Here is a 10,922-nt window from a genome sequence, read left to right on the forward strand (position 1 = left end):
CCGTCGTCGACCATGAGTCTCAGGGCTGGATCGGGTCGCTTCCCATCAATCAGTTTTCTTATTCACGAAAGCCAACTGGCGCTTCACCACACAGGCTGTTCGTCGATCGGTTCGCCAAGTGCACTGCAGTACTCACTGCCTCTGTCCACCACTCCGTCGATACACCCTTGTAGTGCATCATGCTCCGAGACTTCTCCATGATCGTGCGGTTCATCCTTGCCGCCACGCCATTCTGTTGGGGCTGTATGGGACAGTCTTCTGGTGCAAGATGCCGTTCTGCTGGCAGATTTTGTCCATGCTCTTGTTCACAAACTCTGTGCCATTGCCCGAGCGCAGGCACTTCACGCGCCCTCCCCATTGATTCTCGTACATCTTCAAAAACGACTCGAACTTGGCCGAGACCTCGCTCTTCTTGTTCATAAAGTACGCCACGACGTACCGCGAGTAGTCGTCCACAAAAGTCAGCACATACCTCGCGCCACCTTTCGACTTCGTCATCATGGGCCCCATTACATCAGTATGGACCAGTTCCAGTGGGCACCGAGTCCTAGTTAGCGACTGGGATGGAAATCTTGCCACCGTCTGCTTGCCCTTCATGCATCCACCACACAGCATCTTGGCCACGTGCCGAGTAGTTGCTGGCACTCCAATGGTGGCTTGCTGGGTCTTCGTGAGCGAGTCCACGTTAAGGTGTCCCATACGTGCGTGCCAAAGCTCCCACTCACCACTGACATTCGAGTACTCGGTGTAGTATGCTGCGTCTTGCTCGCAGTCCAACATGTACGCTTTACCACTCTTCCTCCCAGAGGCGATCGTTCTCGTCTTGTTCCATATGATGCATGATCCACGCTGAAACTCAACGTTCATGCCTCGTTCCGCCAGCTTTCCGACCGAGAGTAGTCGCCGGTCAAGGCCAGGTATGTGGAGTACATCCATCATCTTGATGCGCTTGCCGTCGAGTCCTGTCAGTCGCACCGAGCCGGTACCAGTTACCTTGATCTTCTTACCGTCAGCGACGGTAACATACATGCCCACCGACACGTCCTGATACTCGTACATGTCATCACGGTATGGCGTCATGTGAGCAGTCGCTCCACTGTCGATCAGCCACCCTGCCTACCGATTCTTCCTCACCGCAAACACCGAGTCCTCGTTGATGTCACCGTGGGTCCCATCAGGACAGTCCCGCTTCATGTGACCCACTCGGCCAAAGTTGAAGCATTTGCCTTTGAAGCTTCCGAGTCCTCGACTACCGTTGCTCCTGGAGCCGCCGAGTCCTCGCCTGCGGCTGCCAAATCTTCCGTTGTTGCCTCTTCCTCAGAGCGAGGCCTTCAGTGCGCGCTCAGTTGACTCCTTCTTCTCCTGCCGCTCATATTCCTTGAGCAACTTTTCCTTCACCTCAATCAGGGTCACTTTCCTGCTGTTCTCGACGATCGACGCGATCAACTCGTACTCCACAGGCAGGCTGCTGATCAAAATGACGAGTTGTCGACTCTCGTCGAGAGGATCACCGAGCGTTTGCAGACCCACGATGAGCTCGTCAAACCTGTCGAGGTGCTGAGCCATCGTCGAGCTCTCCTCCATCTTGAACTCGTGGAGGCGACGGGTCATCATAACCCGGTTGTAAAAATCGCGCAACGTGGTCCAGGTCTGCATGGCCGTCGTTGCTGACCGAATCTTTGTGTGGTGTTCCACTGCCACACCTTGAGCGATCAAACCGAGCGCCTTCATGTCGTTCAGCATCCAGGCCTCGGTCACCTCCGCCGGTTCTTTCACGACTTGAACGTGCGCCAGTAGCCCCTTCCTTGCTAGCGTCATGCGCATGGCGAACTCCCAATGAAAGTAGTTGTCGCTTCCAAGGATGACTTCAGCCTTCTTGGCGGTCGTGGTCATGGCGGCCGAGGTACTTGAGTCTTGCGGCTGTTAACCTGTTGGTTTTGATGTGAGTAGAAGAAGGCAAATGCCGAAGTGAGTGTATTTCAGTTATCTATGGTATCTCCCCCAACACGCTTGAGCTCACCTTACTGTCACTCGATTGATCAGTATCTCCTTGTTCCCTCTCATCAACCTGCTTACTCCCGACGTCTCCATCACTTGCTCTCATTATACTTGCCCATTCACAGTGCTGACAGGGACGTGCCGCGTCCTGCCGCTGTCGGATACTCCTCGCCATCATCAGATGAGTCCTTGCTGATAGTTCCCACGCGTTTGCCATCATCCGTTGAGTCCTCTCCGTGGGTCAGCGAGCGCTCATCGTCATCATAGCCGCCACCAAGACAGTCTGCGAGCACTCGTTGGTGCGCCATATCAACAAAACTCATTGTTCTTATCTTCAGCCATGTCATATATTATTAAGTACACCTTAATAATTACTAGAACAATTCTCACTGCTGGTAATAAAACCGCTGACATAATTACGACTAGCTCGCAAATATTAGAGAGCAATTGATGACAAATCGCCTCAAAAGCAGTAAAAAAAAATAATAATAATACAAGATCGTCGATAAATGAACGCGACAAAACACAAAGGGGAAGAAACAGCAACTTACCAATGTGTTTTTTTTTGCTTTTTTATGTTCTAAGGATCACTTACCGATTTTAAACCAAAATCGATAACGTAATGATTTATGTTCTATCTTGCCTGGTGGTTCACATAGCGCAGTGCCAGCAGTGTCAAAAACCGAAGCGCGCAGATCCATGCAACTAGAATCCCACAGTTCTTCCCGATCTCGCTGTGCTTAACTAGAAAATTCATCTCCAAGTATTCCTTCAACGTGATACCATCCGGTAGACTCGGTGGAGTGCCAGTCATTTGTTGGCAACCTCGTTCGCTGTCGTCACCATCAGCGGGGCAGTCGCCAAACACGATAGCCGTCAGACTAGCGAAAGCATACTTGTGCGGTGTAATATCGTGAAGCCACTCGTACCCCTTCGGGATCGAGACGGCCGGAGGATTAAAACCGGTGAACAGGATGCACATTGTGTTGATGAGCACCATGAACACAGACGCAACATCAATACTCGGCAGCAGATAAATGAGGAACTGGCCGAAATACGCCATCAGAGTCACGATCAGCGATAGATTAAACCAGTACGTGAAGAACGCGGCGACGCCAGTAAATCCGACCATCGGGTAGAAAATCGCCATAAACAGCAGTGAGATGCCGAAACAGTACGGGACCTCCACCAGTGTAGAGCCCATGAAGTACCAAAACGCGTTGTACGTCTGAGTCGCACGTTCACGATAATATGCTGCTCGTTCCTTTGACGTAATAGGGAGTACACCGTTGAAGCTGATGAATGTGATGTTGACGGCGCCCATGTATACCATACCCAGACCCGAGTTCACGCCTTGATATGACCTGTACTCCGATCCGACGTACGTGATCCCAAGTGCTAGAGCCAAAACCAGGGAGATCACGACACGAGTCAAGTTGTACGACGGGGTTCGCCAGTACAGATTAAACCATCTCTTGGTCAGAAATATCGCTTGAGTCCAATTACTTGCTGCTCGCTTGCGTTGGAACGTCAGCGCCGGTAGTATAGGGGACTGTCGCGTGACTCCCTCCCGGTCAAGATTCATCTCTAGCTGACGCCAATGCTCACTAGCCATAAATATCGACACAAAGTCAATCCTGTCGCCATTATCATTTCCCACACCAGCACCGATCACCTCCAGCATCCAAGTGGCTGGGTTGTAATCTTTCTCCAGCTTCGGCACACCTTCAATCGACTCAAAGTACGTCACCAAGTTCGACGCCTTGTCACCGAGGTCACCGAAGAACACCATCTCACCACCACGCTTCAGCAACAACAAACTGTCAAATGCACTGAACATTACTGAGGAGGGCTGGTGGATCGTACACACAATGGTTCGACCCGTGTCTGCCACCTTACGTACACCGTCCATAATGAGTTTGGCAGAGCGAGCATCTAGTCCACTTGTTGGCTCGTCCAGAAACAGCACGCTGGGTTGTGCTGCTAGTTCCACACCGATAGTCAGCCTCTTCATCTGCTCTGTTGAGCTGCCACGGATGATCTGGTCAGCGATCGGATGCAGGTTTAACAAGTCGAGGCATTCGTTGACGGAGTCGTACTTCTGGCTATCAGGAACGTCAGCGTCTTGACGTAAGAACGCACTGAACGTCAACGCCTCACGGAACGTGGACGCGTCCGAGTGGATATCCATCTGCTCGCAGTATCCCGTAGCTCGACGGATAGCTAACTCTGTTGCTGGGTGTCCATTGAGTAGTATGTCACCACGAATCTGTCCCCCAGATTTCCTTCCAGCGATGACGTCCATGAGTGTGGTCTTGCCTGCACCTGAAGACCCCATGAGTGCAGTGATAGTACCGGGGAGTGCGAATCCACTGACACCTTTGAGCAACTCGATAGAGGCTTTAGAGTTGGCTGGATCAGGGACCGAGTACCATAAATCATTGAAAGCCAAAGTGACAGGCGTAACACTCTTCGCTCTCACTTGAGCCACGGGAATCGATAAATCTGCACTTCTGGCTACAGCTCTTGGAGTAGTGGTCAGGGTGTAATCGCCGGTAGACGTCAAGGTTTTCACATCAGCTATGTCGTCCCTCGCTTCAAATGAGACGATGATAGGATCTTCGGTTCTCCAGTATTCCAGGACAGCCCAGGCAATGAGCATGAAGAAGACGTAGAGTCCAACCAGATACACTACTCCGAGATACATCCAAACTCTCCCAGTAGGTACGTCAAACGTAGACAGCGAATACTCACTCATCGTCATTCCATACGCCTCGCAGTAGTCGATATCCCCATACACACATACGTTAAAACGTGAGTCTGTGTACTGATTAACTGCAGCGGCACGAATACCCCAAGCCTGCGGACTTAACCAGTAAATCCAGATAAGGTAATCGGGAATGTTCCCCTTGGTTACCACAAATCCACAGAACAGCGTGAAGAAGAAGAGTGAGAACATAGTAATCGGACTCGCCACGTTCAAATCTGGAGACACGACAGCGAGGAAGAAGAACCAAGCAGCGAACATCATACTGGTCAGAAACACCACGAGCTCGAAGAAGATGAATCCTCCAGCAGTGGCAACAAATCCACACATCCAGTAGATGATCGAGCCGAAGATAAGCGTCTCAATCACCGCCAACGGGACCTGACTTACCGAAGTAGCGAGAACAAACGACGAAGTGCGGAAGAAATTGGCCCCTCGTTGTTTGTTGAACACATCGCGGATGGCCATGAACGACGGGACTTGTGCAGACTGCCCCAACGTCACGAAGTTGATGGCCACGTAGATGATACCGATGACCACCTGGGCATCCGTTTCGTCGAACTGGTAAAAGGTACTTGCATTCAGCAGTCCTAACACGACAGACATGAGGAATCGGCTCTTCAGTAGAGCAGTGTTACGAAGCGTGATCGTCATCTGCCGCCTTATCAGGGTCATCGTGCCATCCCAAAAGCTCTGCTGGAACTCGGGACGAGGATTCACGAACTTTTCCTTGTAGACAAGCAGCGAAGGGTGGACTGGGGAATTGAGCTCGTTCATCATGTGAGCACGGATACTGGACTTCTCAAAGAAATCAGCAAATTCGCGTGCAGATCTCGGACAAATCCCCACCTCGTATTGCTGCTGCTTGTTCGTACCCAAGTCCAACAAGAAGTCGGCCACGTCGCGATTCGCAGCACACTTGAAACCCAGATTCTCGAAGTGTCCCAACGCCATTGAGCCTGGACCGTGATACATTACGTACCCGTCATTCAGCAAAATCACATCGTCGAATAATCCAAATACTTCCGGAGACGGTTGTAGCAGCGAGATGACTACCGTCTTGTTAAGCGTCTTGGCCAGACTACGCTGGGCCGAGATGATGTCAAACGTCGCGGCACTGTCGAGTCCCGTGCTGATCTCGTCCATCAAGAGCATGAACTTGTTGCCGAACATCATTTCACCTGTCGTCACGCGCTTGCGTTCACCACCCGACACACCACGCAGCATCGCGTTACCTAGGATGGTGTTCTGACAGCTCTCAAGACCAAGCTGGCGGATGACTACGTCCGGGTGGTGTTTGTACGTAGCTCGCAGCAAGTCGAGCGCCGCTTGATTCTGCTCGGGAGTTCCGTGCGAATATAATTTCTCCTCCCTCTTCGACAGCTTCCCGCCCGTACACGCATTGGCGAACTCGAGCGTCTCTTTAACTGTGAGAGTGGGGAAATGCTTGTCGTGTTGGTCGACGAAGGAAACGAACTGCGGAAGTCGAGTGCGAAGTGCTTCCTGTGGTGTACCGTTGTATGTCACGTGGCCATCCACTTGGACGTGTTTGCCGGTAGGGAATCTCCCACCCAAAACCTTGAGCAACGTCGACTTGCCCGAGCCAGGCTGGCCTAACACTAGCGTCATGGCGCCGGTTTTCAATACGCCGCTGACGTTGCGTAGAATGTCCTTCTTCACAATGTGAGTTTTAGCAACCACTTTCGCTAGACTCGTCTTGGTCACGTTCACAAGGGTGGGCAGTTCCGTTTTGAGGTTGGTCTCGTCCTTGACGACGATATCGACGGAGATGGAGACGTTGTGGAAGCGCACCTCCATCTTTGGCATGGGCTGTCCGAGCGCGGGTAAAACTGTTGCGGCAACATGTTGGTGCAGCGCAGTCGCACCTTGAGCCATCAACCGGTCACCACTTTCATAGCTGATGACTGGCACGTCGTCAATAGTTTTGACAGCTTTGGTTGCATTAGACGAATCCTCCATGCAATCTGTCTTAGGTTCTCGGCTTTCGTTGAAGGTACTTGAAGGCAAATTGTGGAATGAACTTTGAGTGTTCCTTCGACGATTGAATCAATGCAACACCATGCGCCCTTCATAATCATCTCGTAATTTGTTATTGCTGTTGAACGACTACATAATCAGGTGCATAATCTTTCAAAAGACGAGAGGACCACCAACAAACAAGCTGTTCATCTATCGCTCCTGACAGCGGCACGCACCAGCTTTATTGTGTCGATCGTGCTGCTACGATAATGCGAAGATGCAAGAGTACTTCAAGAGCGACCAGAAGTTGTTCTCGAAGAGCCAATAGGGACCTGCTACCTCTTCATTGAATGGCATCGCATTGATAATCACAAATCGAAAGGAGTGTTATTTTCCTTTTGAGGGGATCAGCTTGGAAAGGGTTTTTAATTTGCGCTTTATGACAAGTAAATGCGAAAATAATGAAGCTGCGAATCCTGACGTTTAACATCTTCTTCGATGAGGTGGCGCGGTCCATGCGCATGAAGGCCATCGGTCGGTTGGTCGAGCATTTCCGCCCCGCTGTCATCGGGTTCCAAGAAGTCACGCGTGACGCTCTGGCGATGCTCAAGGCGCAACAATGGGCCAAATTCTACGATTGCAGCGTGGACACGGCGCCCCCATTTCAAGAGGCCTATTTCGTGGCTCTTTTCAGTGCCTTACCTGTCAAATCGCTTGAAACTCACCCATTTTCAAATACGGGCATGGGTCGAGAATTGGTGATCATGCAGGTTGAACCCATTCCAGGCAAGACCCTTTTCGTGGGAACGTCCCATTTAGAGAGTTTGCCCCAATTTGCAGGACCAAGAGTATCTCAATTGAAGGAAAGTTTGACACTGCTACGGGACAGAGTGAACAATGCGGAGAGTGATGATATGGTGGCAATTGGGGACAAAAGACGCGCAGATGGAAACCCAAAAAATGTCTGTTTGGGAGCAATTTTTATGGGGGACACAAATTTGATGAAGACAGACATGAAGTTACTGGATAGACGCCTCGCTGCGTTCGCTGATGTGGACGTTGAATTGGCCAAAACCGGAAGATCCAAGTGCCGGACTTGTGAGGAGGTGATCGATAAAGGAGCAGTGCGAGTAGGCAAGATGGCGAAAAGTACGGTGACAGGAGGGAAAGTATTGGAGATTCGATTGTGGTTCCATTATACTTGCTTTCTGAATGCGTCGTCAACGACTGATGATGAGAAGACGTTGGTTAAAAGAATGGAAAGAGAGTTACGAGGAGAATCCAAACGAGGTGACGAAGAGACAGTAGATTTGGTACGTTGTTTTGATACTGAAAATGTTGAATGTAGTGCTATGAGCTCATTTTTTTGATAATTGATTATTTAGGCGACGATGGGTTTACCGGGTGGATGGAAGGATCTTTGGTTGTCGGTACCTGGTAACACGGAGGAGAACGGGTACACGTTCGATGGGACGCGGAACACTCTGGTCACGAGTCGATCGTTCCGCAGCCGATTGGACCGCATGTACTTTTACTCTGCATCAAACGACGAAGCAGGAAAGTGTGAGTTCGACCAGATTGTGATCGTAGGCCAGCAGAAGATCGCTGATGGTCTGTGGCCGTCTGACCACTTTGGTCTGCTTAGCACTTTCACCATTCATAAAGAGGAAAAGAGCGATGGAACTCGGAACAGTGGAAAGAAGAAGGCGCGACAACAGCAATCAGGATCGGATGCTGGATCGCAACAGGCTCCGATAGCAATTGATTAAGCGAATTGTCGGAGCATTCGATACTCATCACAGAAGAAAGACACAACTCCATCATTTTCCTTCTTTTTTTTTGTTTTGGATTGGGGCTTACCACCACTCACACAGTATCTTATTATTTACTGTTCCGTAGTTACAAGTACACGACAATGAGTTCGAGCAACAACTTTATCTACAATTTATTGTGTGCTCTTTGATGTCATATTCTAGCTAGCAGCTCATTGCTTCTAACAGAGTTCGGACCATCGTTGCGGTCGAGATTGCAGCGTTCGCGTCCGTGTCGGTGAACAGGTCGTATCACCGTAGCGAGCTGCATACTGCATAGTGTGAGCTCCCAAAGTTGAAACTTTAATGTAAGTCTGCATATTTTGGAGGTTCGTATCAGCACTGGCTGCCATCCAACTTATTATAAATCACCTATCAGCCCGGAGACCAGATACTTAAGTACATGGAACCGATTGAGGCTTCCAATTTACATGAGAAGGTGGCCATTTAGTTGCACCACTGATGGATCTTCTAGCGAATATTTTACGGTGATGTTTCAGGCGCAACGCCGTCTAGAATCTTCTTTACTTTTTGAGTTTCTGCATACTGCGCCGTATAAACATTCCGGACTTCGGCAACTTTAACAGTGATTCCCAGGAGTCGTAAGGCTTCATCAAACTGTCTCCGTAGCTCTTGGAGCTTTCTTCCTTGACAAGTATAATTTTCTGAAAGAGATAGCTCTGTAAATTTCCAGCGATGTTTTTCAAATCCGGGACTTCCTTAAGCGACTCGAAGAGTTTTCCAGGTTGCTTTGCGAGCGGTTGAGCATCAAGCAAAAACTGCAGTATTTGCGATTCAGTAAACGCCTTGTTACCCATCTTGGCCCTGTACATTTCTGTGTATCTGAACCACTGCTGAAGCAAGGGATTATCATCAAAAATCGCACCCTTTAACTGTAGAATCTTGAGAACCTCTTCAGGAGTTTCTCGAGACTCAAACACGAAGCCGGGGGGGGGGGGGGGGGCACCAACTCTTGGTGTCCCTCAGGAAGGAAACAACGAAAACTCCGGAAACAAATCATGTGCTTTCTTTGCTCTGTACTTATCGACGTAATCCAACCACTTCAGGAACACTGGACTATTGTCAAGCTTTACGCCACTCTGAGCAAGACGTAACCTCTTGAAAAGATTCTTTGGATGCTCGTCCATCTTGAGAAGGATTTTCGCTACCTTTTTCGATATCCACTCGAGCGCAGTTCTTTCTTCGCCGTCACTGTCATCAGCGATAGATCCACCAGCATTGTCTACATTGTAGGACCTCAAAAGGTTTCTGTGGGCGACGATTTTCTTGTCTGCGTTCGGTGATCGAGACACGAAGCGGAGATCGAGCTCAGAGATGTCGTCATAGTTAGGTGCAAATAAGTATTTTGGATGCGATGGGCGGGTTTCCTATGCCGTATGCCAGCGTCGATAGTTATAATTGTGCCACACAGCGCTCTTTTGTCAAACCGACGCTCGATCTCCCCCCCCCTCCCTTCCACTTAGTATAATTTCCTTTAGTGGTGAGCCAGTCCAGCAAGATCTTCATTGAGCTAGGGCCTCCATTCACGCCGTCGCGGTCCGATAGCACCTTCTTCTTCGCTGCAGGGTGGCCATGGTAGGAAATCGGCAAGCCACTTTGCAAATAAGTGGTCCACAAACCTTTTCAGAAAGCCAACTCAAGTCCAAAAGCTCCGGTATCGCTATCTAAATTTCAAATACATTTTAGCCAATGAAGCTGCTTCAACTAGTAATTATCTCATCTGAAATTCTATCTGAAAGCAACTCTGACAACCACTAATGTTGGATAAAACCAAATCGATCCAAATAATGGAGATTGCGAAGATGATGCCGCCTTGCAAACGCATACCTGCCTTCGATTACGTACAGGGTGGTCTTGAGTGGCAAAGAGAGAGTTTCAAAGTGATGAAGATAGGATATATCCAGATCAGCAGGTCTCACAGCGCGTTACGATGGTGAATTAAACTCCGTGGAGCACAAGCGCCTTAACCAAAGGCGCATGGTACTTCACGAGAATACTCATCACAACATTCAACCGATTCAATACCACTTTGATATACACCGAATCTAAGTTATTGATAGTCCGTGGCATGTTATTAATAAGTCTGTCGGTGTCTTGGTTTGGGAGTAATTCAACAATAAAATTTCCTGACGTGATTCAGATCTCACTGCTGTTTTTTGTTTACTTTTATCCTCTAAATAAATTCGTTGCCCAACACAGTATACATGATAGTATTTGCATCGACAACCAAGTTGCGAGCACTGTATCTCGACAAACAGTTCAGTGCATCAGATTTCTCGTCAGGTGAAACCGACTCCAGTCGCGTCCGAAGTTATGTTCTCCTTGCCGTTGTTGGTGGCGATGTA

The 10,922-nt window shown here is 49.4% G+C and overlaps 3 protein-coding genes across 3 annotated transcripts; 1 reads left to right on the forward strand and 2 right to left on the reverse strand.

Annotated features, from left to right (window-relative positions):
• Positions 1–2,552: 2,552 nt before the first annotated feature.
• PPTG_01059 (hypothetical protein) lies at positions 2,553–6,745 on the reverse strand (the record flags this gene model as incomplete). Its single annotated transcript, XM_008892653.1, has 1 exon — positions 2,553–6,745. The coding sequence occupies one exon, from the start codon at positions 6,743–6,745 to the stop codon at positions 2,633–2,635; it is 4,113 nt and encodes a 1,370-aa protein (XP_008890901.1). The 3' UTR covers positions 2,553–2,632.
• A 164-nt stretch (positions 6,746–6,909) lies between these two features.
• PPTG_01060 (hypothetical protein) lies at positions 6,910–8,672 on the forward strand. The gene is made up of 2 exons (XM_008892654.1): positions 6,910–8,058; positions 8,131–8,672. Exons 1-2 carry the CDS (start codon positions 7,207–7,209, stop codon positions 8,512–8,514), a joined length of 1,236 nt encoding a protein of 411 aa, XP_008890902.1. The 5' UTR covers positions 6,910–7,206; the 3' UTR covers positions 8,515–8,672.
• On the reverse strand, positions 8,586–9,485 carry PPTG_01061 (hypothetical protein). Its single transcript, XM_008892655.1, has one exon. The coding sequence runs from the start codon at positions 9,387–9,389 to the stop codon at positions 9,081–9,083; it is 309 nt and encodes a 102-aa protein (XP_008890903.1). The 5' UTR covers positions 9,390–9,485; the 3' UTR covers positions 8,586–9,080.
• Between the last annotated feature and the right edge of the window lie 1,437 nt (positions 9,486–10,922).

This window comes from Phytophthora parasitica (assembly GCF_000247585.1).
Source record: "Phytophthora parasitica INRA-310 unplaced genomic scaffold supercont2.1, whole genome shotgun sequence".
In the NCBI taxonomy this organism is placed as follows: domain Eukaryota; phylum Oomycota; class Peronosporomycetes; order Peronosporales; family Peronosporaceae; genus Phytophthora; species Phytophthora nicotianae.

Excerpts from the sequence above, each read along its gene's own strand:
- PPTG_01061 (XM_008892655.1), bottom strand. The coding sequence starts at position 9,389 with ATGTACAGGGCCAAGATGGGTAACAAGGCGTTTACTGAATCGCAAATA.
- PPTG_01060 (XM_008892654.1), top strand. The coding sequence starts at position 7,207 with ATGAAGCTGCGAATCCTGACGTTTAACATCTTCTTCGATGAGGTGGCG. Across the intron at positions 8,059-8,130 it reads ACGAAGAGACAGTAGATTTG|GCGACGATGGGTTTACCGGG; the intron begins GTACGTTGTTTT and ends TTGATTATTTAG.